Source organism: Lampris incognitus, chromosome 19 (genome assembly GCF_029633865.1).
Source record: "Lampris incognitus isolate fLamInc1 chromosome 19, fLamInc1.hap2, whole genome shotgun sequence".
In the NCBI taxonomy this organism is placed as follows: domain Eukaryota; kingdom Metazoa; phylum Chordata; class Actinopteri; order Lampriformes; family Lampridae; genus Lampris; species Lampris incognitus.
In genome coordinates, this window is record NC_079229.1 from 5849235 (window position 1) to 5877119 (window position 27885).

A 27885-nucleotide genomic window follows, 5' to 3' on the forward strand; every position below is an offset into this window, starting at 1 on the left:
GGGGGACACCGGAGGAAACCCACGCAGACACGGGGAGAACATGCAAACTCCACACAGAAAGGCCTCGGGTTCGAACCCAGGGCCTTCTTGCTGTGAGGCCACGGCGCTAACCACTGGGCCACCGTGCTGCCATATTAATATAGCATATACCGTAATATCCAAAATAAAACCTACAGTTCACCAGGGAGTTCTGTTAAAACGAACCGCTGGACCGTAGTCTAGACCTCTGTAAAATATGGCAGTCTGGGTAACGAAGTCCTTTGGTTTGACATTCAGCGAAATGGATCCCCTGGGATTACAGCGGAAAAGAGCGACTTTCGACTCGGCGGGCAAGTCGGCGAGAGAACACGACGGTGCTTATAAGTACTTATGTGTACCCAGAGATGAGGGGACGTGGCGGCGCACGAGGGAAAAAAAGGTCCCAGGTATCCCGAGGAGCGACACGCGGAGGCGTATCGGCCCACCTCGAGCACTGTCTGGAAAAGCAAAAAAAGAAGGGGGTGAAAAACAGAAATGGGTCAGGAAATGCGAATCGTTTTCGGGGGTGAGGGGTGGGGGGGGGGACGGCGTCCTCTTCTCGTCCTGACACAACTACAAACACACTGCTTCTACACACATCTGCGCTGGCCTCGCAGAGTGACTATGCGCCAGGCTAGGGAAACGTCTCATCGACGACAAAATGCATCTTTTTTTTTTTTTTTCTCTATCGACTCCACAAGGAAATACGGCATGCGAGAGAGCAAACAACAAGAGTCCTCACGCCTCGTCCTCCGCAGTCACGTGTCCACACGGTCCCGTCACGATCCCGCAGTTTTCCGAAGGCTACGTACAATCTACGAAATATTTTGTGGGAAAAAAAAAAAGAAAAAAAAAAGTATACAATCTCTTTATTATCTCTGTGAATTATAAAAATAATCGTCTCTGTCCACGTGTTCAAAATGTCCAGTGGTTTGCATAATGGTTTGATTGGATCAGTGTCTCTGGTCTCCGTCATTATAGGCCTGTGAAAAATGAAAAGGCAAAGACAAAAAAACATCAGTCTCCTAGAAACAGGACTCAGACGCATTCAACCGCTAATAAGAATAATAACCGGGGCGATTACTATAAAACAGACCTTTAATATCCGAACATGTCAAAGATAAACACCGAGTGGAAAAACCAGGCCCCCGTGCTGCCCGGTGGACGTTCCAAGGGCCGTATTTCATGCTGGGAATCCTGGGATACGAGTGACTGGGGTGACTTAAGCGGTCCGCTTTGGGTTTGGGTTGTCATGGCAGCGCTCTGGGCTTCTCTGATAGCCAAGCAAAAGAGGCCTGCTCGCCTCAGATCCCCTTCCAGACTGGCACGCCGACGCTGGGAACTGCGGGCACCTCGAGAGCCACAATAAGGAGAGCCGCAGACAACCTCAAACCAGACAGACGTTCCCCCCCTCTCCCGAATGTTGATGCTGCGAGCCGACTCCGTCTGCCGCATGTAAACTCCGAACCCGAGTGACTTAATGGAACTGGGCAAGACGGGACATCCCATTTCAGAGCCACTACGTCCCCCGTTTGGCCCGCGAGTGTAACTGATTGGACTATAAATGAACTATAAATGAAACTCGGGAGGCCCTCCCAGTCACCCGTGGGGCGGTTATTTCGGTGGCACGCGGCGGCTCCGCGTGTGAGGTCATCGACAGACAGACATCACGGTTCCGTGAAAATGACGGCATCCGCCTCACAGAACTCCCACGGCGCCGTACGTGCACGGCGACGAGGAAGCGGGTCGTGAGCGGATCCAGATCGCACGGCGCGCTATACGGTGTGTGTCTAGCTCGCTCTCCTCGTGTGAGGCTGGACGACCACAAAAAAAAAACACTGTTCAGATTCTCACCTGAAAACACCGACCTCTTCTTTGCGTCTCGTGCTCCACCTGGAAAATGAATCAGGACAGAACATCAGATGAAGAGGCCCGTCAAGTGGGCCTGGACGACAGCCCTCAAAACAGAATGAAGTGATGCGTTAAATCCCCGATTTAAAGTAAACATATTTGTTTTTCTTTCTCTGGTATTTTGGTAATTTCCCCCCCCTTTTTCTCCCCAGTTGTACCCGGCCAATTACCCCGCTCTTCCGAGCCGTCCCGGTCTCTGCTCCACCCCCCTCTGCCGATCCGGGGAGGGCTGCAGACTACCACATGCCTCCTCCCATACATGAGGAGTCGCCAGCCGCTTCTTTTCACCTGACAGTGAGGAGTTTCACCAAGGGGTGGGAGCACGTGGGAGGATCACGCTATTCTCTCCCAGTTCCCCCTCCCCCCCCCTGAACACCAACCAGAGGAGGCGCTAGTGCAGCGACCGGGACACCTACCCACATCCGGCTTCCCACCCGCAGACACGGCCGATTGTGTCTGTAGGGACGCCCGACCAAGCCGGAGGTAACACGGGGATTCGAACCGGCGATCCCCGTGTCGGTAGGAAACGGAATAGAGCGCCACGCTACGAGGACGCCCCCTTTTTCTTCGTTTATCAATACATTTAAATCTGTAAGCTAGAGGAAGCGTTGCACCTCTTTGGCCTCCTTAAGCCCCGCTGTTGTACGTCCCTCGCCGCGTTTCTCGGGGGAATATTAATTCTTCCGGCGCCGCCGCAGGCCGCCGCAGCCGTACAGCATCACGGCTCACGCCGCTCGAGGGGTTTTGCCTTTCTGCGCGTCGGCCCGTCCCAAAGCCATCACCCGTAACCGTTACCGAATGATGTGCCTTACTCCTGACACGTTCACTTTGAGACGATACCTTGAAAAGTGTCAAGTTTTCCCCGCCGACCTCACTCGGCGGTGCATCTCCACGTCTAATACGTTGGGGGGGGGGGGGGGCGGTGGTGTTTGAACGGTTTAGCCGCAGACATGAATGACAAAGGGGTTAAGAGTTTAGAGAAGGACAGACATCTTTTCATCTCCATCGCGGCATATGTGGTTACCACTTTGTGGAAGTTTGTGGAATAACAGGAAATAGCTATCCCCCTCCTCCCCCCCTCCCCCCCCCATTATGTAGCCCTCACCAAATACTTGGCATCGGCTCAGAAAAACACAGTGGCATGGGCCTTTGAAGGAGGCGTCACTGCACACAGACAGTCTACAGTGACACATGTACAGTGCACCACCGGTCTATATACGACTGGACTCGCACACACACACACACACACACACACACACACACACACACACACACACACACACACACACACACACACACTAGGAGACTTGGACTAGACAGACCTATGGATGATGATGCACACTGGCATAGACACACATGTATATATACACACACCGATCAGTCAAAACATTACAACCATCTGAGGACATCACACTGCCCCCGCCGGTTTGCCTTCTTCCCATAATGCACCCTGGTGCCCTCTCTCCCCCAGGTAAACGACGCACACCCCCCCGACCATCCACGTGATGTCAAAGAAAACGTGATTCGTCAGACCAGGCCGCCTTCTCCCACTGCTCCGTGGTCCAGATCTGATCTCGTAGGTGGTTTCGGCGGTGGACAGGGGTCATCTTGGGCACTCTGACCGGTCTGCGGCTGCACCGCCCCAGATACGCCGAGCTGTGATGCACTGACACCTGTCTATCATAGCCAGCATTAACCTTTTCAGCTCTTCTGGGGGATCGGACCAGACGGGCTAGCCTTCGCTCCCCGCCAACATCAGCGAGCCCTTGGGCGCCCGTGACCCTGTCGCCGGTACTCTGGTTGTCCTTCCTCGGACCACGTTTGGTAGTTAATCACCGCTGCTTACCGGGAACACCCCGCAAGACCCAGTCGTCCAGCCATCACGGTTTGGCCCCTGTCAAAGCCGCTCAGATCCTTACGCCGGCCCATTTTTCCTGCTTCCAACACATCAACTTCAAGAGCTGGCTGTCCACGTGCTGCCCGATATGTCCCACCCCTTGACAGGCGCCATTGTAATGACATCATCAATGTCCCCCCCAATCAATCAAATCAAATTCACTTACCTGTCAGTCTCTCCGCCTGCCTCTCTGTCATCTCCAACCCAACGTGTGGCTCATATCCGTTCTACAGACATCGCCACCTCTGCCAAGCCCTGAGGCGGCCCCCGAGGGACTATTAGAAAGAAACACCGCCCCCCCCGCCCCGCCCCCGAACAGTCTCAATTTGTGAGATATTCACTTGGGATTACAGCTAGGCTCTAAAGGAGTTTGTCACGTACGGCTGTATTTCCATTTGACAACCCTTTTTGTGCGCTTGGGTGTTTTGATATGAGTGATATTCTTGTTTCACGAGGCCCATTAAAGTTCCCCCACTCCCCGGCGCACGTGGTTTTGTTTGAGCAGCTGATGCCGGGGTTCGGTTCGCCGAGAAAACCGGCTCCGCCGGCTCGAGAACTTGTCTTTCCGGCCGGCGCGGCGCGGATTGTCTCTCGCTCGATCCGGTGAACGGAGTGCGATTGCGTTTCCCTTCACTCGACCAGAGGGCCTTTTAACTAGCTGCCGCCGCGGCGTGGAGCAGCATTTGGCTAAGCAGGCTTTTTGTTTGGTCCCTCTCTGCAACATCAGCCGCTGGAAGCGTCTCTGAGGATGAGCGGGACATGTAGCTCTCACCATTAATGTTAAGAGAGCATGAATTTGACGGTTTGTTAGAAGACCTCGGTGAATTGAGAACTATACTTATTTCCATCTTGGCGGGGGCCGCGTGTATTAGCCCATATTACCGAATACATCTGCGTGATTTATGGTCTGGAACCTTAAAGGAGGTCTTTTCTAATTCGGTCATGTTCGAAAGCCAGAGAAATGTGCTGCACTGTACTCCAGCCAGGCCGCTAGTACGGCTGGATTTATGATTTACAGCGGCGAGCCGATCGTGTCCGTCGGCTAGATCTCAGCGGGGGAGGAATCTTTTAAATGAAGCCAGGACAGGAGATCTTGGGACAACATCATCGTCCACATCCAAAACCGTGCTGGACATCAACCATCTATGGGTTATGGAAAACCTCGCGCCTTAACCGGTGTGCTCCGTCGCAGTGTTCCACGGTGAACCGTCAAGCACAGCCATAGTTTAAAATGGGCAGATTCCCCCCCCCCTTTTCTCCCCCAATTGTCCTTGGTCAATTCCTCCGCTCTTCTGAGCCGTCCCGGTCGCTGCTCAACCCCCTCTGCCGATCCGGGGCAGGCTGCAGACACGCCCCCCCCCCCAGTTCCCCCTCCCCCCTGAACAGGCGCCCCGGCCGACCAGAGGAGGCACTAATGCAGTGACCAGGACACATACCCACATCCGGCTTCCCACCCGCAGACACGGCCAATCGTGTCTGTAGGGACGCCCGACCAAGCCGGAGGCAACACGGGGACTCGATCCGGCGAGCCCCGTGTTGGTAGGCAACGGAATAGACTGCTACGCAGACGCCAGATTTGCAGTTTTAACACATTAGTCACCAGAAGTGGCACCAAGTCATCGTTTTCCAAGTCACAAGTGGGTATCAAGTCTTGGCACTCAGGTCCCAAGTCAAGTCCCAAGTCCTAAACTTTAAGTTGCAAGTCCCAAACAAGTCTTCAGTGCTCTTCATCAAGTTTAATGTCATTTCACATTTTTAAAATAGAGTGATAATTAATATGCTAAACTTATGCAAATCGTCAATAGAATCTGTATCTATTAGGGACTGATTCAAATTGGATCTGTTATGGGGCATCCGGGTAGCATAGCAGTCTGTCCTGTTGCCTACCAACACGGGGATCGCCGGTTCGAATCCCCGTGTTACCTCCGGCTTGGTCGGGCGTCCCTACAGACACAATCGGCCGTGTCTGCGGGTGGGAAGCCGGATGTGGATATGTGTCCTGGTCGCCACACTAGCGCCTCCTCTGGTCAGTTGGGGTGCCTGTTCAGGGGTGAGGGGGAACTGGGGGGAATAGCGTGATCCTCCCATGTGCTACGTCCCCCTGGCGAAACTCCTCATTGTCAGGTGAAAAGAAGCGGCTGGTGACTCCACATGTATCGGAGGAGGCGTGTGGTAGTCTGCAGCCCTCCCCGGATCGACCGAACAGTGACCGACCGGGACGGCTCGAAAGAGTGTGGTAATTGGACGGGTACAATTGAGAATTGGGTAGAAAAAGGGGTAACCCCCCCCCCCCAAAAAGTGGATCTGTAAGTATGGAAATGAAAGAGCTGATTGGCTGCACAGTTTTTAAAAGTATTTTCTCTTCGGGCTCTGAGACGGTATGGAGTCGGTCACGGCAAAAGGCTCAAGTCCAAGTGAAGTCACAAGTCATTGGTGTCAAAGTCAAAGTCGAGTGGCAAGTCTTGTTCAGTTTTGTCAAGTCTACAGTCATCGGAGTTGTGACTTGACGTGACTCTAGTCCTCACCTCTGTTAGTCACTTACCAGTGGAGCAGTGCTGCTGATAAAACTAATGAAAAGAGGAAAATCAAACGGAAATGGCTGTGGCTAAAGGCATTCAGAGAGTGAGTCTGTCACTATTGGGGACTGCGGGCTGCTGGTGAACTCAAATGAACGGCTCTGAGAGACAGACAGAGAGTCAACAGAAAGAGCTGAACCTTTGCTCCCCCAAGTCAAACAACAAGAACGTGGCGAGGACAAACAGAGAAATGGAGAGTTGAAAAGTGAAAAAAAGAACAAAGCACACGGGTCCCTTACTCTTGTCCTGCTCAGGAGGATCCAGGATGTCGCTGTCTGTGTCACTCGGAATGTGCCAGGGCTGCCGGATGGCCTGCAACTGTTGGTAGAACTCATCCTGGAAGGGCGGGCGGGCGGGTGGCGGGGCAGATTATAGGGTTCAGTCACGCCCGACGCGGGGAACAGACAAGAACAGAGAGAAGGAAGAGCAGCTTAGGTAGAAAAAACAAAACACATCCATTCCAATCAGCCTGTCTGTTTACTTATCCATCTGTTCATCCGTCTAGATACATATACATGTCCTTTTTTTCCGAGCTTATGGAGAACGGGAGGAAAACATCTGGAAATATGTATTCGCTCCAGCTGCGAGATGTCGTTTAGCAACTTTATATGCTGGAATGTCCAAAAAAAAATCAAAACTAATTTCAAAACGTAACGACTGTAAAAACAGAGAAATCCTCCCTCACTCCTGTTAAAAAAGGAGGCTCCGATGGCGTTACAGAGAAACTCGCGTCGACTCCTGAAAATAAAAAAACAGCAAACTCTCGAGAAAGCAAATTACGGGAAAAAAAAAAAACCCTCCATGAACTCCAAACCCAAGATGTAGAGCGTTGGCACACGTGAATGTCAGACCCATTAGTAGTACAGCTGTTTTTATTTTCTTTTTTTAACCAAGCACACCTCAGAGTTTAGTTTATGGGGCGAGCCTTCAATGAATAAACTGCCCCAGGTTCCCTGCAAACGTTTTTTTTTTATGCGTTCTTCTTTTTCGGGGTTACGAAGTGGCGGAGGTTCCTGTTCTCCAGACGAAGGGAGAACCGTAATGTATCTTAGCAGGAGGTTAAGGATAAGGTAATACAGGGGGAGCAGAATGAAACCTGGCGTTCGCATCCCTCCGACCCTGTAAATCTTTACCCAGTTCAGGATTCAGTCGTTCTGTTAACGGGCCTCCTCTGGAAGGTTCGGCTTATGTGCGCGGGGACCAGGTGGCATCAATCAGCGCCGCAAATGGCGCTCTGGTGTTTTTGATAATCTCACAAGGCGTCAACCAACGTAACTGTCAAAAGAATACTGAGTGATTGCAAAATTCCTGCCCGGCCCACCATTAATAAAGCCCTCAGAAAAGGGTTTCATATTTAACAGTGCTGCCATCAAGTAGACCATGAAAAGCAACTTGAGAGAGAAAGCCCATTGAAAGTTCTCCTTTTAAGCCAGACCCATTTTTTCCACCCCGAAATGACATCCTACTGTGTAGACCTCCACTAAACCTCACACGATGTGTGTGTGTGTGTGTGTGTCTGTCTGTGTGTGTTTAAGCATGCATTGTATATGCACATGTGTATGATTGGGTGTGATGGTGCTCTTAGTCTTGGTTGCTTTGTGTAAAGCCTCTATGGCTAACTACTTGGGCACAAAGCCTATTTGTCACTCACCACACAAGTACTCTCACCACAGAAATACAGTACAATAAACTTTGGGTGATTTTCAAACTCGTGACCCAAGGTTTATGGTCATTTTACCTCAGCTTTTACACACTGTGCATGCACTTTGCTTTGAATAGATATTCCATTTCATCCATCCATCCATCCATCCATCCATTTCCAAGCCGCTTATCCCAACTGGGGTCGCGGGGCTGCTGGAGCCTATCCCAGCAGTCACTGGGCGGCAGGCGGGGAGACACCCTGGACAGCCCGCCAGTCCATCACAGGGCCGACACATTCACACCTAGGGACGATTCACCTGACCTACATGTCTTTGGACTGTGGGAGGAAACCGGAGCACCCGGAGGAAACCCACGCAGACACGGGCAGAACATGCAAATTCCACACAGAGGACGACCCGGGATGTCCCCCAAGGTTGGACAACCCCGGGGTTCGAACCCGGGACCTTCTTGCTGTGAGGCGACCGAGCTAACCACTGCTCCACCGTGTCACCCTTGAATAGATATTCTATTTCAAAATTAAATTAATATATCATGGACTAAAAAGAAAAACAAAAGGCCTTTGCACAATGTCTATAGATAAGCACCCATGGATATATTTGCTAATGTTCCAGACAGTGTGTCAACATTTTCAATAATAATTAACTCTGGATAATGAAAGCAAGGCCTTGGTTTGGGGTCTTACCTCAGACAGGTAGGCCCGTAGGCTGGCGCCCAGGCTGTCTGTGGTGCTTAGCCCAGGAGGGGTGAGCAAAGGTCGAGGACGAGCAGGCTGACACGTGGGTGTCACTGGGCGGCTCCGCGACCTCCTGAATGTCACCTCCTTATGACCTCCCGGAGTCACCGCAGAGCGTGTCAATAAGCTGTTGGGGGTCAGAGGTCTGCTGGGTGTTCTGGGGGTTTGAGTCCTGCTGCTGGGGTTGCTGGGAGATTGAGTCCGCCCCATGACGAGGGAGGTGGGCTTGGGGCTGAGCAGCGGGAGGCCCACACCACTGGGCTTGGCTGAGAGGCAGCTGGCTGGAGACTGGGGCCTGGAGATCTGGCTGGGGAGCGGCAGGGTGTCGGGCAGCGTCCTGTGGAGCCGAGGGCTGAGGAGTAGACTGCTGTGGGGATTGCCAGGACTCCTGGAGGTCATTTTCCCCGCTTCTGCCAGCTTGGCCAGGTCCTTCTCAACCTCTGGAGGAATAAAGGCAGAGATGAGAACAATCTGAGTCGACATCAAAGTCTTACACATAACAAGGACACAAAGCATCACAGATGCGGAACACAACTGTTGTTTGACTTTGCTGTGAACAGAACAACATGGCATCACTGCCTGACATTTGTAACCGGAAGGAGGCCTTGTATTGACAGCATATTTTCAGCTGAGTGGCTAACGTTATGTCATTTACATAATAGCTTGACTGGAATTTTAACACTGACATTGAAAAACAGATGCTTCTGCCGCGGTTCAGCAGCGCTAAGGTGAGCTTGTCCGAGTCGTGTTTTTAGCTAGCCGACAACCCAGAAAAGCGAGCTGACACATCAGAAACACTTCAAACCAGTTCTCTAAAGACTGATTTGTTTGTGCAGGCGATAGAGAACATCTCACTTGCATCTCTGCCGATGGAGTTTCTGTGAAATCCTACCTCGAATGAAACCACACGGGCAATACCAAAAAGCGATGCGCGGGTCGAACCACAACTCGCGGGCTGGACAGGTCGGGTCAGAAAGTTACAAAGCAGCGTTCCGACCAAGTTATCAATAACTTACAGAAATATTGTGCACAATAGACTAGGCTGTGCATTACTAGTCCAACTTCTCTTACTCTCTCTGTCGCTCTCTCTCTCTCTCTCTCTCCCTCACAAACACACACACAGTCCACATCCCTCCCGATACAGCAGCTTTATCATCGGTTTGCGATTGTGGTTTTGGTCAATACGTGTGTTTTACAGTGTTGAGGCTTCTGCACAAGTTTTTTTTTGCCTAAGTGGTATCCGTAGCTTTTGTTTACAGCAGCAAAACTCTTGTTTTGGTCAGAGGGAAGAGGCTACCACTGACGATATGGTGGACTCCATCAGAGAAAAGCTAAAAACAGGCTAATATTCAATAGGCGATGCCTCGCGATCAGTGCCGGGCAAACAGGCCAAACACGAAATAGTGCAACACTGCTCACTTTGCTGTAGCCTGGGCTAAATTTGGAGGTTTGCGGGTCGGGTCGGGTATGGGTGGCTAATTAACACATATATCAGCGGGGCGGATTGGCTCCATAGCGGGTCTGGTGGGTGCAGGTACTAAAAAACCCTGACCTGCACATCATAACAAGTGAGAGAATACGAGGGAGAGGACAAGAGAGAATAGAGGTGGGGGCAGGGACATTTCTTTTGCAAATTTTCTTACCAATGAGGATCTATAATATTCATTTGAAAAATGCAAAATATTTAATGTCTTACAACAGCACATTATTGTAGAAGCACTCAACTCACAAATATTTTCTGAAGGGTTGCTACCCCCCCCCCCCGAGAAAAAACCCAACTATGCAGATGGTACAGCAAAACATGAGTGAGATTAAATGTCAGGTTCGTAGCATGGCGGTCTATTCCGTTGCCTACCAACACAGGGGATCGGCGGTTCGAATCCCCGTGTCACCTCCGGCTTGGTCGGGCGTCCCTACAAATCCAATTGGCCTTGTCTGCGTGTGGGAAGCCGGATGTGGGTATGTGTCCTGGTCACTGCACTAGCGCCTCCCCTGTTCAGTCGGGGCGCCCGTTCGGGGGGGGGGGGGAACTGGGGGGGACTAGCGTGATCCTCCCACGTGCTACGTCCTGGTGAAACTCCTCACTGTCAGGTGAAAAGAAGCGGCTGACGACTCCACATGTATTGGAGGAGACATGTGGTAGATCGGCAGAGGGGGGTGGCGCAGCGACCGGGACGGCTCGGAAGAGTGGGGTAATTGGCCGGGTACAATCGGGGAGAAAAAAATATCCAAAAAAAAAGAAATTGGAATTACTGTCAACAGCTTGAGTTTCCAGAATAGTGAGTACTTATTTCTTCTTCACGGATCTCGTTCCCTTTTCAATGTCAAAAGGAGCCGTCTTTGTTGCCGAGTTCTGCTACCTGCTCGGGACCCGGTGGATCCCAGATAACCCGGCACCAGACTGAAATATTCAGCGTGTGGGCCAGGGTTGTTCTCTGCCTGAGAGACGTTGCGCAGAACCTGCTTGGAAGTATGCATCCCAAAAAACACAGAAGATGATTCACAGGCCTCTTCGAGGAGTCGAGTGGGTGAGACTGCTTTTATTTAATCCCTCTTCTGGTCAACGTTGAAAATATTTATAGACACAGTAAACTGTGGTGACTCCAACTTCCTCCGTCAGAGAGGGCTCCAAGTTGACATTAGCACAGCCTGGTACGTTTTTTTCTCTTTTTTTCTGTCTAAGAGAGAGAAACACATTTGTTTGCTTCATCGGTAGTCTCGAAAACATTTCTGTTTGTGAGAGAAGCGATGCAGCCAACTCCTGTGTTCAACATCTGGGTCACTTTTTCCATGATTTTCGTACTTGCTTTTTTTTTTTCTTCTTCTTCTTTTTTTTTTCTTTTTTTCGGGATCTTTGCAATTTGAACTCAACAAGCCAGGCTGGGAATTATCAGTCGAGAGGACTCATTTCAGCACTGACAACTGTACGTGTGCGACATTAAACAAATAACACGCAGAAGTGTGACACATATTACGTAAAGCATGACGTCGTTTATGAGCAAACGGCAATTTTCCACACAGAAATTTAAAACGACGCACGCCTCTTTTCCTACGCCCGTACCAGTGGAGTATCGGCGCACACACGTTGCTGCAGTGTTGCTCCGTCAATGCACCTTTGAGGCATCGTTTGGTTATTTGTGAATTTTGTTTATTCTCCCGCTACCCGGACGCCCTAGTTCGTTTAAAAACCATCCAGATGGGCATCTGGGTGGCATAACGGATCTATTCCGTCGCCTACCGACACGGGGATCACCGGTCCGAATCCCCGTGTTACCTCTGGCTTAGTCGGGCGTCCCTACAGACACAACCGGCTGCACTAGCGCCTCCTCTGGTCGGTCGGGGCACCTGTTCAGGAGGGAGGGGGAACTGGGGGGGAACGGCGTGATCCTCCCACACGCTACGTCCCCCTGGTGAAACTCCTAACTGTCAGGTGAAAAGAAGCGGCTGGCGACCTCCACATGTGTGGGCGGAGACATGTGGTAGTCTGCAGCCCTCCCCGGATCTGCAGAGGGGGTGGACACGGCGACCGGGACGGCTCGGAAGAGTGGGGGGTAATTGGCTGGATATAACCGGGGGGGGGGGGGGGGACCTATCCAGACGGTCCTGCAGCCCGTCCTGCAGGGGCCCGGTGCGCTTGGTTCGGTGACACGAGTAATTAGATTGCTGCTCCTGTGATTAATCAGCTCCAATTGCGGGGAGGTCAAACTCCTACCCTGACATGCAGCGCAGAACACGAACAGCGCGGTGCCTCGCCCATGTGTTCGGTAACCTGCACGTGTACCGACCGGCACTCTGGTCTTTGTTGTCTTAACCCCGACGCAGGCTACACGTGTTCCTTCTCCAAAATCAACTGGCGAGAAGGGAAACAAAAGGCGCAGGGCGCGGCGTGCCTTTCCCGGGTTCGAATCAGACCGAGGGGCTGGGAGACGGTTAACTGTGGGAGGTGTGCGGGGGCATATCATGACTTCACTTGGTGGCATGACAACCGTGCGTAACCACGACAAAGAATGAGAACGACGTGTTGCTGCCAGGTTGCTAGGCGAGGACACACACGGCTTGGTGAACATATAGGCGAGGAAAACCCTGGACGCCGCCGCCGCCGTCTCGTGCCTGCACTTCTCCTGCCGGATCTCTTGAGCAAACTCAGAAGAAAGTGAAAACAAGTTGTATACACAACACAGACGCAATCTCCGTCTCGATCGAGAGGCCTTTCCGATGGGTTCCCTTTCATGCGGTTAAGGCCCTTAACTCCCCCCCCCCCGCCCCCGCCCCACGCCAGGACCGCCGCCATTTCGCCGGCGCTTTGTTGCATCATAAACAAGGTCGCGGTGATTAATAAACTCGTCATATTGAGATATTTCAATCTCAAGTTATTTACGGATGCAGCGATAAACATGAAAGCGTTCTCGCTTGGAGAGCGAGCCTCCTTTCCGGAAAAGGCTGGAGAACTGCCACAGCCGTCATTTCGCCGTAAACGACTCGCTTACCCCCCCCCCCCCGCCCCCCGACTTCCTCGACCAGCCCCCCCGACATCCAGCTGCAGCGGGCTGCGTTCAATACTGAAGCTCCCGGAGGCCGTCGCGCAGGACGCTGATAAAAAAGGACAGCGTTAGAAAATATAAGATGTGCCATCAAGATCCATTTGGTTCTGAACTTTGTTTGTTAGATCTAATTTTTCAGTAGTAAGACCGGGGTGGAGGGTGGGGGTGGGGAGGGAAGGAAATTTGAGGGGGGTAGAGAGGAAGGGAGAGAGAGAGAGAGAGAAAATGAGAGGAAGGGAGAGAAACAGATCTAATCTATTATGCTGCTTTTGATCAAGATGAAATTGCATTTGGTGAGGGAGTACGGGGGCCACGGCACGCCATACCGCCATTCCGAACGCATGCAATCTTTATTGGATCCATCCTCCGAAAATAAATGAAACTGCTAACGACCAATGTCTTGTCTGGATTACATCTGCACTCCCACATAAATAAAGACACAATGCCTGAATATCTTTAAATAGCGGTGCACGGAGCCGAGACAAATGAAGGAGAACTGGGGTAATGTAAGCCATGAACCCGGGGGTGAGACACGCAGATGGGAGCGCAGAACGACAGCAAACTTCATATTTCAACATTTATGCAATGGCGTTTTATTCAACGTACGCTCAGCTACCCATTTTTGGGACAAACTCCGCCCCCCACCCCACCCCACCCCCCCGAGTAATTGTCGAGTAAATTATGAAATAACGTCGATTTGTTTTTTTATCGCAAAGGCCGGACCACGAGTGTCTGCCCGACCGCATAATTGGGGTAAGAAGATGAGATGAAAAGGGAGGCCTCGGCTCCAGACATGGAAAGCATTAGCAGCTAATAAAGGCATGAAACGGCCAAATTAGCTCGTTCACCGGTCCCCTTCGAGCCGCCTAGCGGGAGCCCTGGGCCTGAATATTCAGTAACTTGCGTAAAAACAACTAAAAATGAATGCCATCTGAGGGCCGCGAGGCCGAAAGTGAGTGTGCTGTTAACAGACATATCGCAGCCCTCCTTCAGCGCCCCTAAAGAGAGGCTACGGGGTGCCGGGCTCTCCCAGCGCCATCGGGCACAGCGGGACAGCCGGAGCGCTCGGTGCCAATGTGCGGATGAGCTGACGGGACCTTAACGGCTCGGCCCGCTGCCGGGCGACTCCGGGGGCCAAGGGGCTCCGCGTAACCCCCGGCAACGACGGGCTGCGTGCCGCAGCGCTGCCAGGAGGGAGAGGACGGGCACGAACAAACCGGCGGGGCGACACGTGACGGCAGACGGCGACGGCCTCCTTTCGGCCTCCTCCCCAGACTTTCATCTGGTTCGTAAATGAAAGCGGACTGGATGTGAAAACCATTAAGCTGTCGCCCCCGGACGTCACATATATCAGAGACGAGACGCGAGACTCCAAACAGCCACTCTGGAATGGTCCGGATCAGATAGAAAACGATCGGGGCCGTCACGTGCCTGCAAGTGACTAAGCAGAGCCGCCTTTATTAGATCAGCCGAGGTGGAAGACGGGGAGGGTCGATGAGTTACTCAACATGAGGTCCTCTTATTTAGGCCTTTTATTTACTCCTAAACACTTGAAGTGGGCGGATCCGTTTTTAATTAGCCTATACTCTTGCGGCCGAAATCGGTATATGACTTGGCTGCCCTCCCCCCTCTATATGGACCCCTGAACCGCTCCCCACTTCATAAGTCTCCGCACTTCAAAATGTGTGCGTGTGTGCGTGTCTGTCTGTCTGCCTGCGCACATGTGTACATATGTGGCGTCTACGTTTTGTAATCCAAAGCAAGCTTTTGATCTGGGTTACCCCGGAGTATTCATCATTAAAACCATTACCCCGCACACACTGGGGCGGGCGGGCCGGCGGGCCGGCGTGCACACACACACACACACACACACACACACACACACACACACACACACACACACCCACGGACCAGAACACAGTTGCCTACCGGCAAGGTGTTTGCCCATATTCTCCAGCTCTTTAGAGAAGAGCGAGTCGCCCAGTAGCGGGTCCGCGTGGCTGATGGCGCTCCCTCCTCTCACAGCCTTCAGATCAGCCTCCCAGACAGCCTGACGCTGGTTAACACAGGGGGGAGAAGAGAAAAAAGAGAGAGAGAGAGAAAAAAACTTCAGATTAGACGAAAAACCCTTCAATTAATTCTTTATGTAATTTCCAGTTATTGGCGAAAAAAAAATGTCTGAGCCATATCTGTTGAGAAAAAGAAGAAGAAGAAGAAGAAAAAAGAGGCAATCATTATTTTTACGGTTATGAAAAAAAGAAAACATCAGAAAACCGCAGCCGGGGTAGATGAAAGCGGGTGGCACGGAGTTCACTCGGTGTCTAAATGTCGGGCGCTAGACTGTCAGTAGTGGTGGGGGAACATTTTTGTATAACTATCAATAAATCCATAGGAGTTCTGCATACTGGTCTGCTGGCAGGGTGCCTGACAGCAGCAAATCCTACACCCGCCGTTAACAAACGGCAAATCAGCTGCGCCGAACGCGGCTTCGCCTAAGCCTCCTACATCGCAACAATGCAAAAAAAACAAAGACCACCATATTCCGACAAAACACACGAGAGGATCCTGGGTGATCAAACGGGATCGCTGATGGTTCCCAGTTTGGGATACTTTCCTGTATCTGGTCCCAGCCTAAAACATTGTTTTGGAAGTGCACCCCCTTTAAAAAAAAAGGCCGTCGTTGCCAAGTCCGGTAATGGGAGTACGCCTAATCCCCCCCTATTTATCCCTCTGATAGCGTACAAGTGGCCAGATGATCTGCTAAGCCAGCAGGCCCTGTGTGCATGAGCCTCTCTTTAGCGCAGGTGAGAAAGAGAAGGGTTCTCCATAAACCCCGCTCCGGTACCGCCGGTTTGCAGAAGGTAAGTTATGGTGCCGCCGGTGTCCAAGTGTTACGTAATTTGATGTTCTTAACACTCGCTGACAGACTGACTTGTCTTGACAAAGTGCTGAGACAAGCAAAACCGTTCTTAAAAACGAGAGCTGATGATAGACATATGGCCTTCCAGCAACACTTCACGGACGACGCGGGGATATAGCAGCCTACTCGTTTTGCAGCGCCCCATGATTCAAAGTCGTCCAAAAAAACACGTTTCCAAAGCAGGGGTACGGTGGAAAACAACCGAGCTGGGACTGCCCGCGGATGAATGTCAGACCGTGATTCCCAGGGCCTCTGGACTTGGTCTCGGTGCCTGTCAGTGACATGAATCGCTTTGCGGCGGCGAAACCACAACGCCACAACCCCATCCTTAATTACAGCTCTCATGCAGCATTAAGGCGGATGAAACATTACAGCTGACGCTCGCCCGGCTTTATTTCTCGCTCTATGGTGGTGTCCTCCTAGCCCAGAGGCATGACATCATCTTGTCCTCTTCTCTCGGCTCTGAGGACACAGCAAACAGGACCCCACGCGGGGTCTCCCGGGTTGTTTCCAAAGTACATCTTCACCAAGTTTGTTCCTGCTTTATGTCATCGCATAAGACTTTAGGGTTACTGTTATCCTTGAAGACCAGTTAGAGGCCCAACCTAATCACAGCGGCGTCAACAGCGGTGAGTTTAAATGCTCTATATTGACAATGTTAAAGGCAAATAAACACAATTTTTAACATTATTGCCCCATGTTAGGATAACGGTGCTAGCTCATGCAGACCGGCAGTTCCGATAACACCGAGGGTGGTCTGGCGGCGGCATCGCCTAGCGTCGACTGTGTTTTTGGTGTCGTCGTGTGGAGTGTGGGGAGGTGCGTTGAAGGTGTCTGGCTGAGAGAGCTGGCGTTGGATCGGCTGGGGGACCCTGGTCTGCTGCGTCCGGTGGGCCCAGGGACCACGGGCCTGCCCGGAGCTGCGCCCAAGAAGGAAACACCAAGGGTGGCCTGACAGGACATGGAAGCGGGGCAGGCTAAGCTAACTACTAGCCCATGCAGACCGGCAGGTCCGACAGTCATCCTGGCATTCGCCCTCTTGGACAATGGAAAACATTTTTTATTTGATATGCTGGATTGTTTTGTAGTTTTTCTGTAGTTGGGATATATGTGTTGTTGTAGTTTGGATATGTGTTTGTGTCTTTGTGTTGCGCTGCTGTGGGCTGGGGGAAACGATATTTCATTTCATTTCATGTGCGCAGGTGCATGGAATGAAATGACAAATAAATGCACCTGATTCCTGAACATAGGGCAATTATGTGTCCCTGAAACACCGCTGAAATTGTGTGGGAAAAGAGTCTGCCGGTGACACTGCTGACGGAAAATCGATGAATGTGAAAACTACAACCCCGACCTTCGGTGGGCAACATCGAAATACGCCACATTGTGAAAGAAAATGAAAGCCGAGAGCCACTTTATTCGACATTGTATTCTTAAAACGAATGTGTTCTCTGCAATTTAACCCGTCCTATTGTATAGGAGCAGTGGGCAGCTGCAGCGCCCGGGGACCAACTCCAGTTCTTCTTTCCATTGCCTTGCCAAGGGGCACAGATAGGAGTATTAACCCTAACATGCATGTCTTTTTGATGGTGGGGGGAAACAGGAGCACCCGAAGGAAACCCACGCAGACACGGGAGGAACATGCAAACTCCACACAGAAAGGACCCGGGACGGCCTGAGGTTTGAACCCAGGACCTTCTTGCTGTGAGACAGCAGCACTAACCACTGGGCCGCTGTGCCGCCACCCAATGCTACACACACACAGCTGTTGTGGCAAACATCACTATAAACCATTTTAAGACAACAATTGGAGAATTGTCTGCCAGCAACATCCCTGGCAGACACTTTACCCCGACACAATCCCGGCGGCGTTTCAGAGACACACAGTAGACTGGTTAGTATTATGACATCTAATGGAGTGCTATCCCTAGAGTGATGATGATGAAAACTGTGATTGTTTCCTTTTTAAGATCCTTTAACAAAACCCGGTCTTGATATTTATAACTTGCAATTCTCTCTATATGGACATTTTCTTATCAGCCAGGTCTGCATTAGACCATCTGCTGTGTGCTAGACCTTCAGGCCTCTTGCTTCCCTGCCCAGAGTTTGCAGAGAGTAATCAGGACCATATATCCTGGAGACTACACAGTTGAGGCTAAAGGCTCTTGGTAGTGCAATACCATGGCCAAACACACAAAACAGGATGAACCAAGTCTGCAAGCAATTCTCCTCTTCAGATAATATCAACAAATAAACATTACTATCACAGAAAGAAAGCTGTTGAATAAATTGTTGTTTTCGATTAGGAGAGCACCTCTCTGTATCGGGCGGGATGTGGACTGGTTTTCCTGCGAGCCACCACACATTACTACCTTTCTCACGTCTCAGGCTAGGATTGGAGGCTAGGGGAACAAGTTCTGCCAAACTGTTTGCTCAGATGAGCACCATCTGGAGCAGTGCATCCGAACGCTCGCCCTCGGGACTGTCAGTACTGTTGGTTTTTGCCAGCTTTCAAAAGGTCATCTGTGATGCTGGAGATCAAGGATTTATCACGCTGGCTTTCAGTATAAATTGGGATCTGGGAAAGAGCGTCAGGTTAAATTCCTACGGTGCCAATGTAAGGTATGTGGGAGACGGCCAAGGCGTACGGCACACATCACTTGTGTATACCATGAAGAAATTCATATCCAAACAGCCAGAGTCTACAGAATACCTCATCTCTCTCATAACCACCGACTAGATCAATTGGACTTGACTTGATTATAGCCTCGCTAGAGAGACAGAAGGAACGTACGTAATGGGCTTTTCCCTTCACCGCGGTTTAAAGTAACCATTGTCTTTATCGAAAACGATGTATGATCTCAACGCAAATGAGTCTGTTTGCTTTCCTTTAGTCAGGCGTGCTTGGATGAAAGTGCTTTAATCCAAACAGAAGAAGAAGGGGAGAGAAGGAAGGCCTTTTCATCTCCAAAATAAAGAACCGTTACAATATTTCGATGACTTATGAGGATATTAATGTCAGTGGCGCAAAACCCAAGTTGTATAATCCTCTCCCCACTACGACAACACCAAAAGACCATCTGAGAGACGGAGAAGGGAAAAAACCCTTTGGTGATGCTTCTGCCCAGCTAACAAACACGGATCTCGTTTCTGGCAAAATTAAATCCATGTTGAGAGCAAACAAGACAGAGAGACGGCGAGAGGGAGCGAGGGAGACAGAGGAGGAAGAGAGCGAAAGAGAGAGAGAGCAAGAGAGAGAGAGAGAGCGAGAGAGAGCAAACAAGACAGAGATGGCGAGAGAGAGCGAGAGAGCAGGAGGAGGAGAGAGTGAAAGAGAGCGAAAGAGAAAGAGGCAGAGAGAGAGAGAGGAGGGAGAGAGAGCAAAAGAGAGAGAGAAGGAGAGAGAGAGGCAGAGAGAGAGCGAGAGAGAGGAGGGAGAGAGGAGAAAGAGCGAGAGAGAGGAGGGAGAGAGAGGAGAGAGAGGAAGGAGAGAGAGCGAGAGAGTGAGAGAAGAAGAGAGAGAGAGGAGAGGCAGAGAGAGAAAGAGAGAGCAAACAAGACAGAGATGGCGAGAGAGAGTGAGAGAGCAGGAGGAGGGAGAGAGTGAAAGAGAGCGAAAGAGAAAGAGGCAGAGAGAGAGGGAGAGAGAGCAAAAGAGAGAGAGAAGGAGAGAGAGAGGCAGATAGAGAGCGAGAGAGAGGAGGGAGAGAGAGGAGAGAGAGCGAGAGAGTGAGAGAAGAAGAGAGTGAGAGAAGAAGAGAGAGAGAGGCAGAGAGAGAGCGAGAGAGAGGAGGGAGCGAGAGGAGAGAGAGCGAGAGAGTGAGAGAAGAAGAGAGAGAGAGGAGAGGCAGAGACAGAGCGAAAGAGAATGAGAGAGAGGCAGAGAGAGAGGAGGGAGAGAGAGCGAAAGAGGGAGAAGGAGAGAGGCAGAGCGAGAGGAGAGGAGAGAGAGCGAGAGTGAGAGAAGAAGAGAGAGAGAGGAGAGAGAGAGGCAGAGAGAGAGCGAAAGAGAGGAGGGAGCGAGAGGAGAGAGAGCGAGAGAGTGAGAGAAGAAGAGAGAGGAGAGAGAGAGAGCGAAAGAGAGAGAAAGAGAGAGAGAGGAGAGAGAGAGCGAAAGAGAGGAGGGAGCGAGAGGAGAGAGAGCGAGAGAGTGAGAGAAGAAGAGAGAGAGAGGAGAGAGAGAGGCAGAGAGAGCGAGAGAGAGGAGAGAGAGGAAGGAGAGAGAGCGAGAGAGTGAGAGAAGAAGAGAGAGAGAGGAGAGGCAGAGAGAGAGCGAAAGAGAATGAGAGAGAGGCAGAGAGAGAGAGGAGGGAGAGAGAGCGAAAGAGAGAGAAAGAGAGAGGCAGAGCGAGAGGAGAGGAGAGAGAGGCAGACAGAGAGCGAGAGAGAGGAGGGAGAGAGAGAGAGTGAGAGAAGAAGAGAGAGAGGCAGAGAGAGAGCGAGAGAGAGGAGGGAGAGAGAGGAGAGGCAGAGAGAGAGGAGGGAGAGAGAGCGAAAGAGAGAGAAGGAGAGAGGCAGAGCGAGAGGAGAGGAGAGAGAGGCAGACAGAGAGGAGAGAGAGAGAGGAGAGAGAGGAGAGAGAGGCAGACAGAGAGGAGGGAGAGAGAGCGAGAGAGTGAGAGAAGAAGAGAGAGAGAGGAGAGGAGGGAGAGAGAGGAGGGAGAGAGAGGAGGGAGAGAGAGGAGAGGCAGACAGAGAGGAGGGAGAGAGAGTGAAAGAGGGAGAAGGAGAGAGGCAGAGCGAGAGGAGAGGAGGGAGAGAGAGGCAGACAGAGAGGAGGGAGAGAGAGCGAAAGAGAGAGAAGGAGAGAGGCAGAGCGAGAGGAGAGAGAGGCAGACAGAGAGGAGGGAGAGAGAGCGAAAGAGAGAGAAGGAGAGAGGCAGAGCGAGAGGAGAGGAGGGAGAGAGAGGCAGACAGAGAGGAGGGAGAGAGAGGAAGGGAGTCCACTAATATTTTTTACAGCATGCATGTGCACAGCTCTGCGTGTGTGTGGTCAGCAGTAATAACCGGCACAACTGGGATTTGTTGATTGATTTGGATCCAATTTTTTCCCTTCGCCTTCTTCTCAACACAAACTGTTCCGGCTGTATGCGTACATTCCAGTCACTGACCTTTGATATGTTTGGGTGGAGACGGAGGAGGAAGATGCTCTCACACCGCAAAAACATGGATACACAAACACAAACACACCCCTGCATGAGCACATAAGTACACATATGTACACAACACGGACATGCACAGCATAGGTCATGAATAAGGGAGGTGCTCATTTCTGCCCGAGGAGCGTATGTGATCAAAAACGTCTTACTTTACATGGCACACATTGCATCGCCACTTTCTTCCCACACATCCGTATGCACAAGCTCTTCTATATACACTACCGTTCAAAAGTTTGGGATCACCCAAACAATTTCGTGTTTTCCATGAAAAGTCACACTTATTCACCACCATATGTTGTGAAATGAATAGAAAATAGAGTCAAGACATTGACAAGGTTAGAAATAATGATTTGTATTTGAAATAAGATTTTTTTTACATCAAACTTTGCTTTCGTCAAAGAATCCTCCATTTGCAGCAATTACAGCATTGCAGACCTTTGGCATTCTAGCTGTTAATTTGTTGAGGTAATCTGGAGAAATTGCACCCCACGCTTCCAGAAGCAGCTCCCACAAGTTGGATTGGTTGGATGGGCACTTCTTTGAGCAGATTGAGTTTCTGGAGCATCACATTTGTGGGGTCAATTAAACGCTCAAAATGGCCAGAAAAAGAGAACTTTCATCTGAAACTCGACAGTCTATTCTTGTTCTTAGAAATGAAGGCTATTCCATGCGAGAAATTGCTAAGAAATTGAAGATTTCCTACACCGGTGTGTACTACTCCCTTCAGAGGACAGCACAAACAGGCTCTAACCAGAGTAGAAAAAGAAGTGGGAGGCCGCGTTGCACAACTGAGCAAGAAGATAAGTACATTAGAGTCTCTAGTTTGAGAAACAGACGCCTCACAGGTCCCCAACTGGCATCTTCATTAAATAGTACCTGTTAGAGCCTGTTTGTGCTGTCCTCTGAAGGGAGTAGTACACACCGGTGTAGGAAATCTTCAATTTCTTAGCAATTTCTCGCATGGAATAGCCTTCATTTCTAAGAACAAGAATAGACTGTCGAGTTTCAGATGAAAGTTCTCTTTTTCTGGCCATTTTGAGCGTTTAATTGACCCCACAAATGTGATGCTCCAGAAACTCAATCTGCTCAAAGAAGTGCCCATCCAACCAATCCAACTTGTGGGAGCTGCTTCTGGAAGCGTGGGGTGCAATTTCTCCAGATTACCTCAACAAATTAACAGCTAGAATGCCAAAGGTCTGCAATGCTGTAATTGCTGCAAATGGAGGATTCTTTGACGAAAGCAAAGTTTGATGTAAAAAAAATCTTATTTCAAATACAAATCATTATTTCTAACCTTGTCAATGTCTTGACTCTATTTTCTATTCATTTCACAACATATGGTGGTGAATAAGTGTGACTTTTCATGGAAAACACGAAATTGTTTGGGTGATCCCAAACTTTTGAACGGTAGTGTAAGTTCATTTGCTAAAGGGAACTGGATGTGGCTACTCTTCTTATCTTTTTTAACGTACTCAGCCTCTTCGGGTGACGTCTCTCCCTCCTCCACACCTTCCGTGGATGCTCTTTCACCAAGGCACCGTGCTACACCTGCTGTCGAGAGTCCGCGGCCGTGCGTTTCTGCTGCTGAAGCCGCAGCGAAAAGGGGCTGGTTGTGTGTGTGCGTCTGTGTAACCGAATGCTGAGATGGCGCGAGGAGCGTTCCCTCGCAACAAACACATCATGGATGTGTTTGTTTTTTTTTTCCCCCCATGGCAGCAATGACAAGAAATGGCCTCATCAGAGGGAGAGATCGGGTTTCCGAACCACAATGCGTTGCAATTTCAGTTTCTGTTTACTTCGTTCATGTTTCGAAGATTAACTGCAAAGGCACGGCGGTGAAAGGACGCAAGTCTAAGTAGCTTACAAGTTTGCTGCCTGTTAACGGGATTTTAAAGCACTGACGCACAGTGAGATGAGGAAACCATATACACAAGATTATGCTGTGCGGTATTTTAAAGGCTTTTACTCCCTCATTCCCTCCTTTTGGCTTGTCCTTATGTGTATTGTCAGGTTATTTGCTTTAGACTGTAGACGACACAGCACAGGCTGTTGACGGTTTCTGGACCCGAATGATCCCATAACCAAATGGATTTTATCAGCTTTTATGCCGTTTCCTCATTGATTTGCGGTTTTTCGGCTGAACAGCAACGTCGATATCGATCAGCATCGACTTCACGATATTGTGCGAGCAAAGACGGTTTGTTCTCCCCAAAACCTCCCTGCAGGTACTCCTGAATTCTCCTTGGCACTCTCTGACATTTTCATACCGGGTCAATGAAAAAAAAGGTTGCATTTTTTCAAGTATTTGCATCCACTCTTGCCTTGCTATTCTATACGGCCATGGAAACCTGGAGGGCCACCTCTGAACAAGGGAACAACACACAACATAACGCAGACCAGTTTACATTGATCACACCAGCCTCCAAAAACCATTTGAAAGGCTTTCCGATGGCTGCTGCTCCAGAACTGGGATGGGTAGAATGGCAAAAGGAGCAGGGCGAGTTAGAAAGAGAAAATGAAAGAGAGCGAGAGAAAGAATTTGAACTCTGTTTTACACAAAACAACACTTCAGCAGTGACATCCCTTTCACAACATCAACATAGGTAACTCCCATCACATTAACACATCCATAGAGGTCATCTTCCATCACAGAACCCCAGATCAATACACTGCAGAGAGAGAGAGAGAGAGAGAGAGAGAGAGAGAGAGAGAGAGAGAGAGAGAGAGGGAGAGAGCGAGAGAGAGACAGAGAGAGAGGGAGAGAGAGAGAGAGAGAGAGAGAGAGAGAGAGAGAGGGAGAGAGAGAGAGAGAGAGAGAGAGAGAGAGAGAGAGAGAGAGAGAGAGAGAGAGAGAGAGAGAGAGAGAGAGAGGGAGACAGAGAGAGAGACAGAGAGAGAGACAGACAGAGAGACAGAGAGAGAGACAGAGAAAGAGAGAGAGAGAGAGAGAGAGAGAGGCGGGGAGAGAGAGAGAGACACAGAGAGAGAGAGAGAGAGAGAGAGAGGGAGACAGAGAGACCAAACAGACGCGACTCCGCAGTCTCCACCCATCATCACCAGCGGTCACTCCGGGTCGAGTACGACTGTCCTCCTTCTAGGTCCTTGTGGGTATGCTTGCAAGAGGACGCCTGCATGGGACAGCTTTTTACATGGAGTGGCTGATGTCCCTGCAGCCACCACATGGTCTTTGCCAGGGAGTGGCCAGAGTCCAATGGCATGGACAACCAAGACGATTGGGGACCACCCTCTATTGCAGCCTTCACCCGCCTTCAGGAATCACTACTACTACTACTACTACTACTACTACTACTACTACTACTACTACTTTCGGCTGCTCCCGTTAGGGGTCGCCACAGCGGATCGTCTTTTTCCATTTCTTCCTATCTTCTGCATCCTCCTCTGTCACACCACCTCCCCGTTGGCCGTCCTCCATCTGCCGTCAGGAATCAGGAACACTTTATTTGTCATTTCCTTTCGTGTACTTGCGTACACGAAATGAAACCAAATATCGTTTCCCCCAGCCCACAGCAGTGCAACACAAAGACAAAAACACACCCAAAACTACAAGAACACACATATCCAAACTAAACAACAAAAAAAATATCACTGTCCAAGAAAACCAACGCCAGCCAGGATGACTGTCGGGACAGCCGGTCTGCACGGGCCAGCAGTTAGCTTAGCCTGCCCCGTTTCCGCATCCTGTCAGACCACCCTCAGTGTTTCCTCTTCGGGTTCCGCTCCGGGCAGGGGCGGTGGTCCTTGGGCCCAACGGACGCAGCAGACCACACTCCCTCAGCTGATCCAACGCCAGCTCTCCCAGCCAGACACCTTCAACTTCAACACACCTCCCCACCCCCCGCACAGTGACACTAAAAACACAGTCAATGCCAGGCAAGGCCGCCACCAGACCGCCCTCGGTGTTATCAGAACTGCTGGTCTGCATGGGCTAGCAGTTAGCTTAGCCTGTCCCGCTTCCGCGTCCTGTGAGACCGCCCTTGGGGTGTCGCAGCTCCAGGCAGGGCCGTGGTCCCCGGGCCCACAGGACACCACAGACCAAGCTCTCCCAGCCGATCCAGCACCAGCTCTCCCAGCCAACAAACGAAGACACAACTTAGACGCAGACCAAGACACTGCATGGATGGTACTGGGTGAGGCCGCCGCAAACGTGAATTCGTGCCGCCATCTTCCCACACCGGTACCGGTTGAGGCCGCTGCAAACGTGAATTCGCGCCACTACCTTCACTGGCGTTGTCTTCCGCCAGTTCCGCCATTGAGGTCTTCGTTGGATTGCACGTCGTCTGGAACCTCCCCTTGACCTATCTGCCTTGGGTGACCCTACCAGGACCCAAGCCCCAGACGGCATAGTTCTTGGGCTCACTCGTACACACAAGCTTCTCCACCACGATCCAGCGAAACCAGGAGAAGCCACACCCATCTACAGGCCAGTGGCCACTCTCTCAGGGATGAGGATGTGCACATCCTTGATAGGGAGGAGCGCTGGTTTGAACGGGGAGTCAAGGAGGTCATCTATGTGAAGAGGGAACGACCATCCCTGAATCGAGGGGGGGCTAAGAGTACATCTGTCCCCATCGTACAATGCTGTGATTGCAACCATTCCCAACTTCCTCTGTGAATAGGACACAAGGCCATTGTAACTCTAGTTAATGGTCACGGTAATTTGCATACGAAACCTGCGTCAGATCCCCGGTTTCAGTGGTTACGCAACTGTGCTGTTTATAAGGGTGGGGATACCTGCACTCAGCTGAGACTGATGAAGCCAGTTAGACGAGTGATGAAACGGTTCTCCCACTGAACTTTGTGTCCAGATGAACTGATCCAACTTTTTTTTGGGGGAGAGGGAGAGACAGAGAAAGAGGGAGAGGAAGATAGAGAGAGAGGGGGAGAGATTTATGAAGAATAACTTAGAGACAGTACTGTCCAATCAGATGTTTCTGCTTGCGTGTCTTTGGGCGTTTTGACACGTTGGTTAAAACAAATCATCGCTTTACTGGCTATTCCTGTGAGAGTCAGCCCACTTCACATCTGGTATGTTTCCTTTTTGTTTTGCGTAAAGTGATTTCGTAGTACCAAATATTTTGATGTGGGTTTTGTTGTTAAATGTCAGACCAGCCTTTTGCACACGATGTTTGGGCTCTGGGATTAAAACGTATCGGGAGATTTCGGAACGGCGTGCTAAATAATAATCAAAAGCTGATCAGTTCAATAGTGTAGATTTCCCGATCCGTATGCACATCGTCGTGTATGTTGACACAGCGGATAACCATGACAAACAGTGCCGGATAAAAACCAAGAGATGTCTTTTCCAAATGACCTGTTCAGCTGCTCTGCCCCCTCCGGGCCGACGCCGCTCATCGGAGGATACGGGATACGAGGTGTAACGCTCGACCGTTAATGAGTTCCTGAGTCCTGGCGCACGGCGGACTGGCTTAATGGACTTCATGTACTCGAAACGAGCCTCCACGGCCCACCGGCCAAACCTGCGAGTCAAGAGCAGCCAAGAGCAAACAGGATATTGACAGTAACAATTAGACTGTGATTCAAGCTTTCCTCCCGAGACGGGGAGAAGACAGGTCTTACGACAGAGCGTCTGTGCTTCAGAGACACGAAGCCAACAAACAACAGAGACTCTTGAAGCGCCTAGCAGCAATAGCTCATCGTCCTCGGACTGAAAAAAAGGATGAAAAATGAGCCATGGGGAAATGTGAGAGAAGTTTGGAGGGAGTTGGAGAGTTCAATCAGAGAAGTCACGCATATGTTTTGCAACAAATGCGTGGAGTAACGGTTATATCTGATGGCCACGCTTGCCGAAAGTCAGTGATGAACGGCACATAGACGGGAACTACTGTTATCTTAAAGATAAACACATGCTTTGGTTCGAGAGCGTCAGCATCAACAGAAGACAGTGGGAGAGAGTGTTGTTCTACGTCTACTTAGACGCGGTCCACTGCCAACCAACAGACCTCTCCTCAAACCAGATTAGTAGCTTTACTTCATTTCACGGAGCGCTCTCACGATCTCTGTGCCACATCTTTCTTTCGAATGCTTTGTTTCATGGGTTCAAGGAGGGTGATCTGCTTTTTTCTTCTTCTCCCTTTCTCTCCCCATTTGTATCCGGCCAATTATCCCACTCTTCCGAGCCGTCCCGGTCGCTGCTCCACCCCACGTGCCTCCTTCGACGCATGTGGAGTCGCCAGCCGCTTCATTTCCCCTGACAGGGAGGAGTTTCGCCAGGGGGGCGTAGCGCGTGGGAGGAACATGCTATTCCCCCCCAGTTGCCCCGACCGACCAGAGGAGGCGCTAGTGCAGCGATCAGGACACGCATCCGGCCTCCCACCCACCGACATGGCCAATTGTGTAGGTAGCGACACCCGACCAAGGCAACACGGGGATTCGAACCGGAGATCCTCCTGTTGGACAGCCATTCCACAGTCTTTCTTACAAATGCTT

General features: G+C 50.8%; 1 protein-coding gene across 1 annotated transcript in view; it reads right to left on the reverse strand.

Moving 5' to 3' along the window:
- Positions 1-893: 893 nt before the first annotated feature.
- c19h8orf34 (chromosome 19 C8orf34 homolog) overlaps positions 894-27885 on the reverse strand; it is an 86261-nt gene continuing 59269 nt past the window's right edge. The window contains exons 11-15 of the mRNA XM_056299845.1: positions 15268-15394; positions 8747-9237; positions 6642-6738; positions 1873-1911; positions 894-1001 (exon numbers count right to left, since the gene is read on the reverse strand). Coding sequence (XP_056155820.1) covers positions 994-1001; positions 1873-1911; positions 6642-6738; positions 8747-9237; positions 15268-15394 — 762 coding nt within the window. The 3' untranslated portion in view covers positions 894-993. The remainder of the gene's footprint in view (positions 1002-1872; positions 1912-6641; positions 6739-8746; positions 9238-15267; positions 15395-27885) is intronic.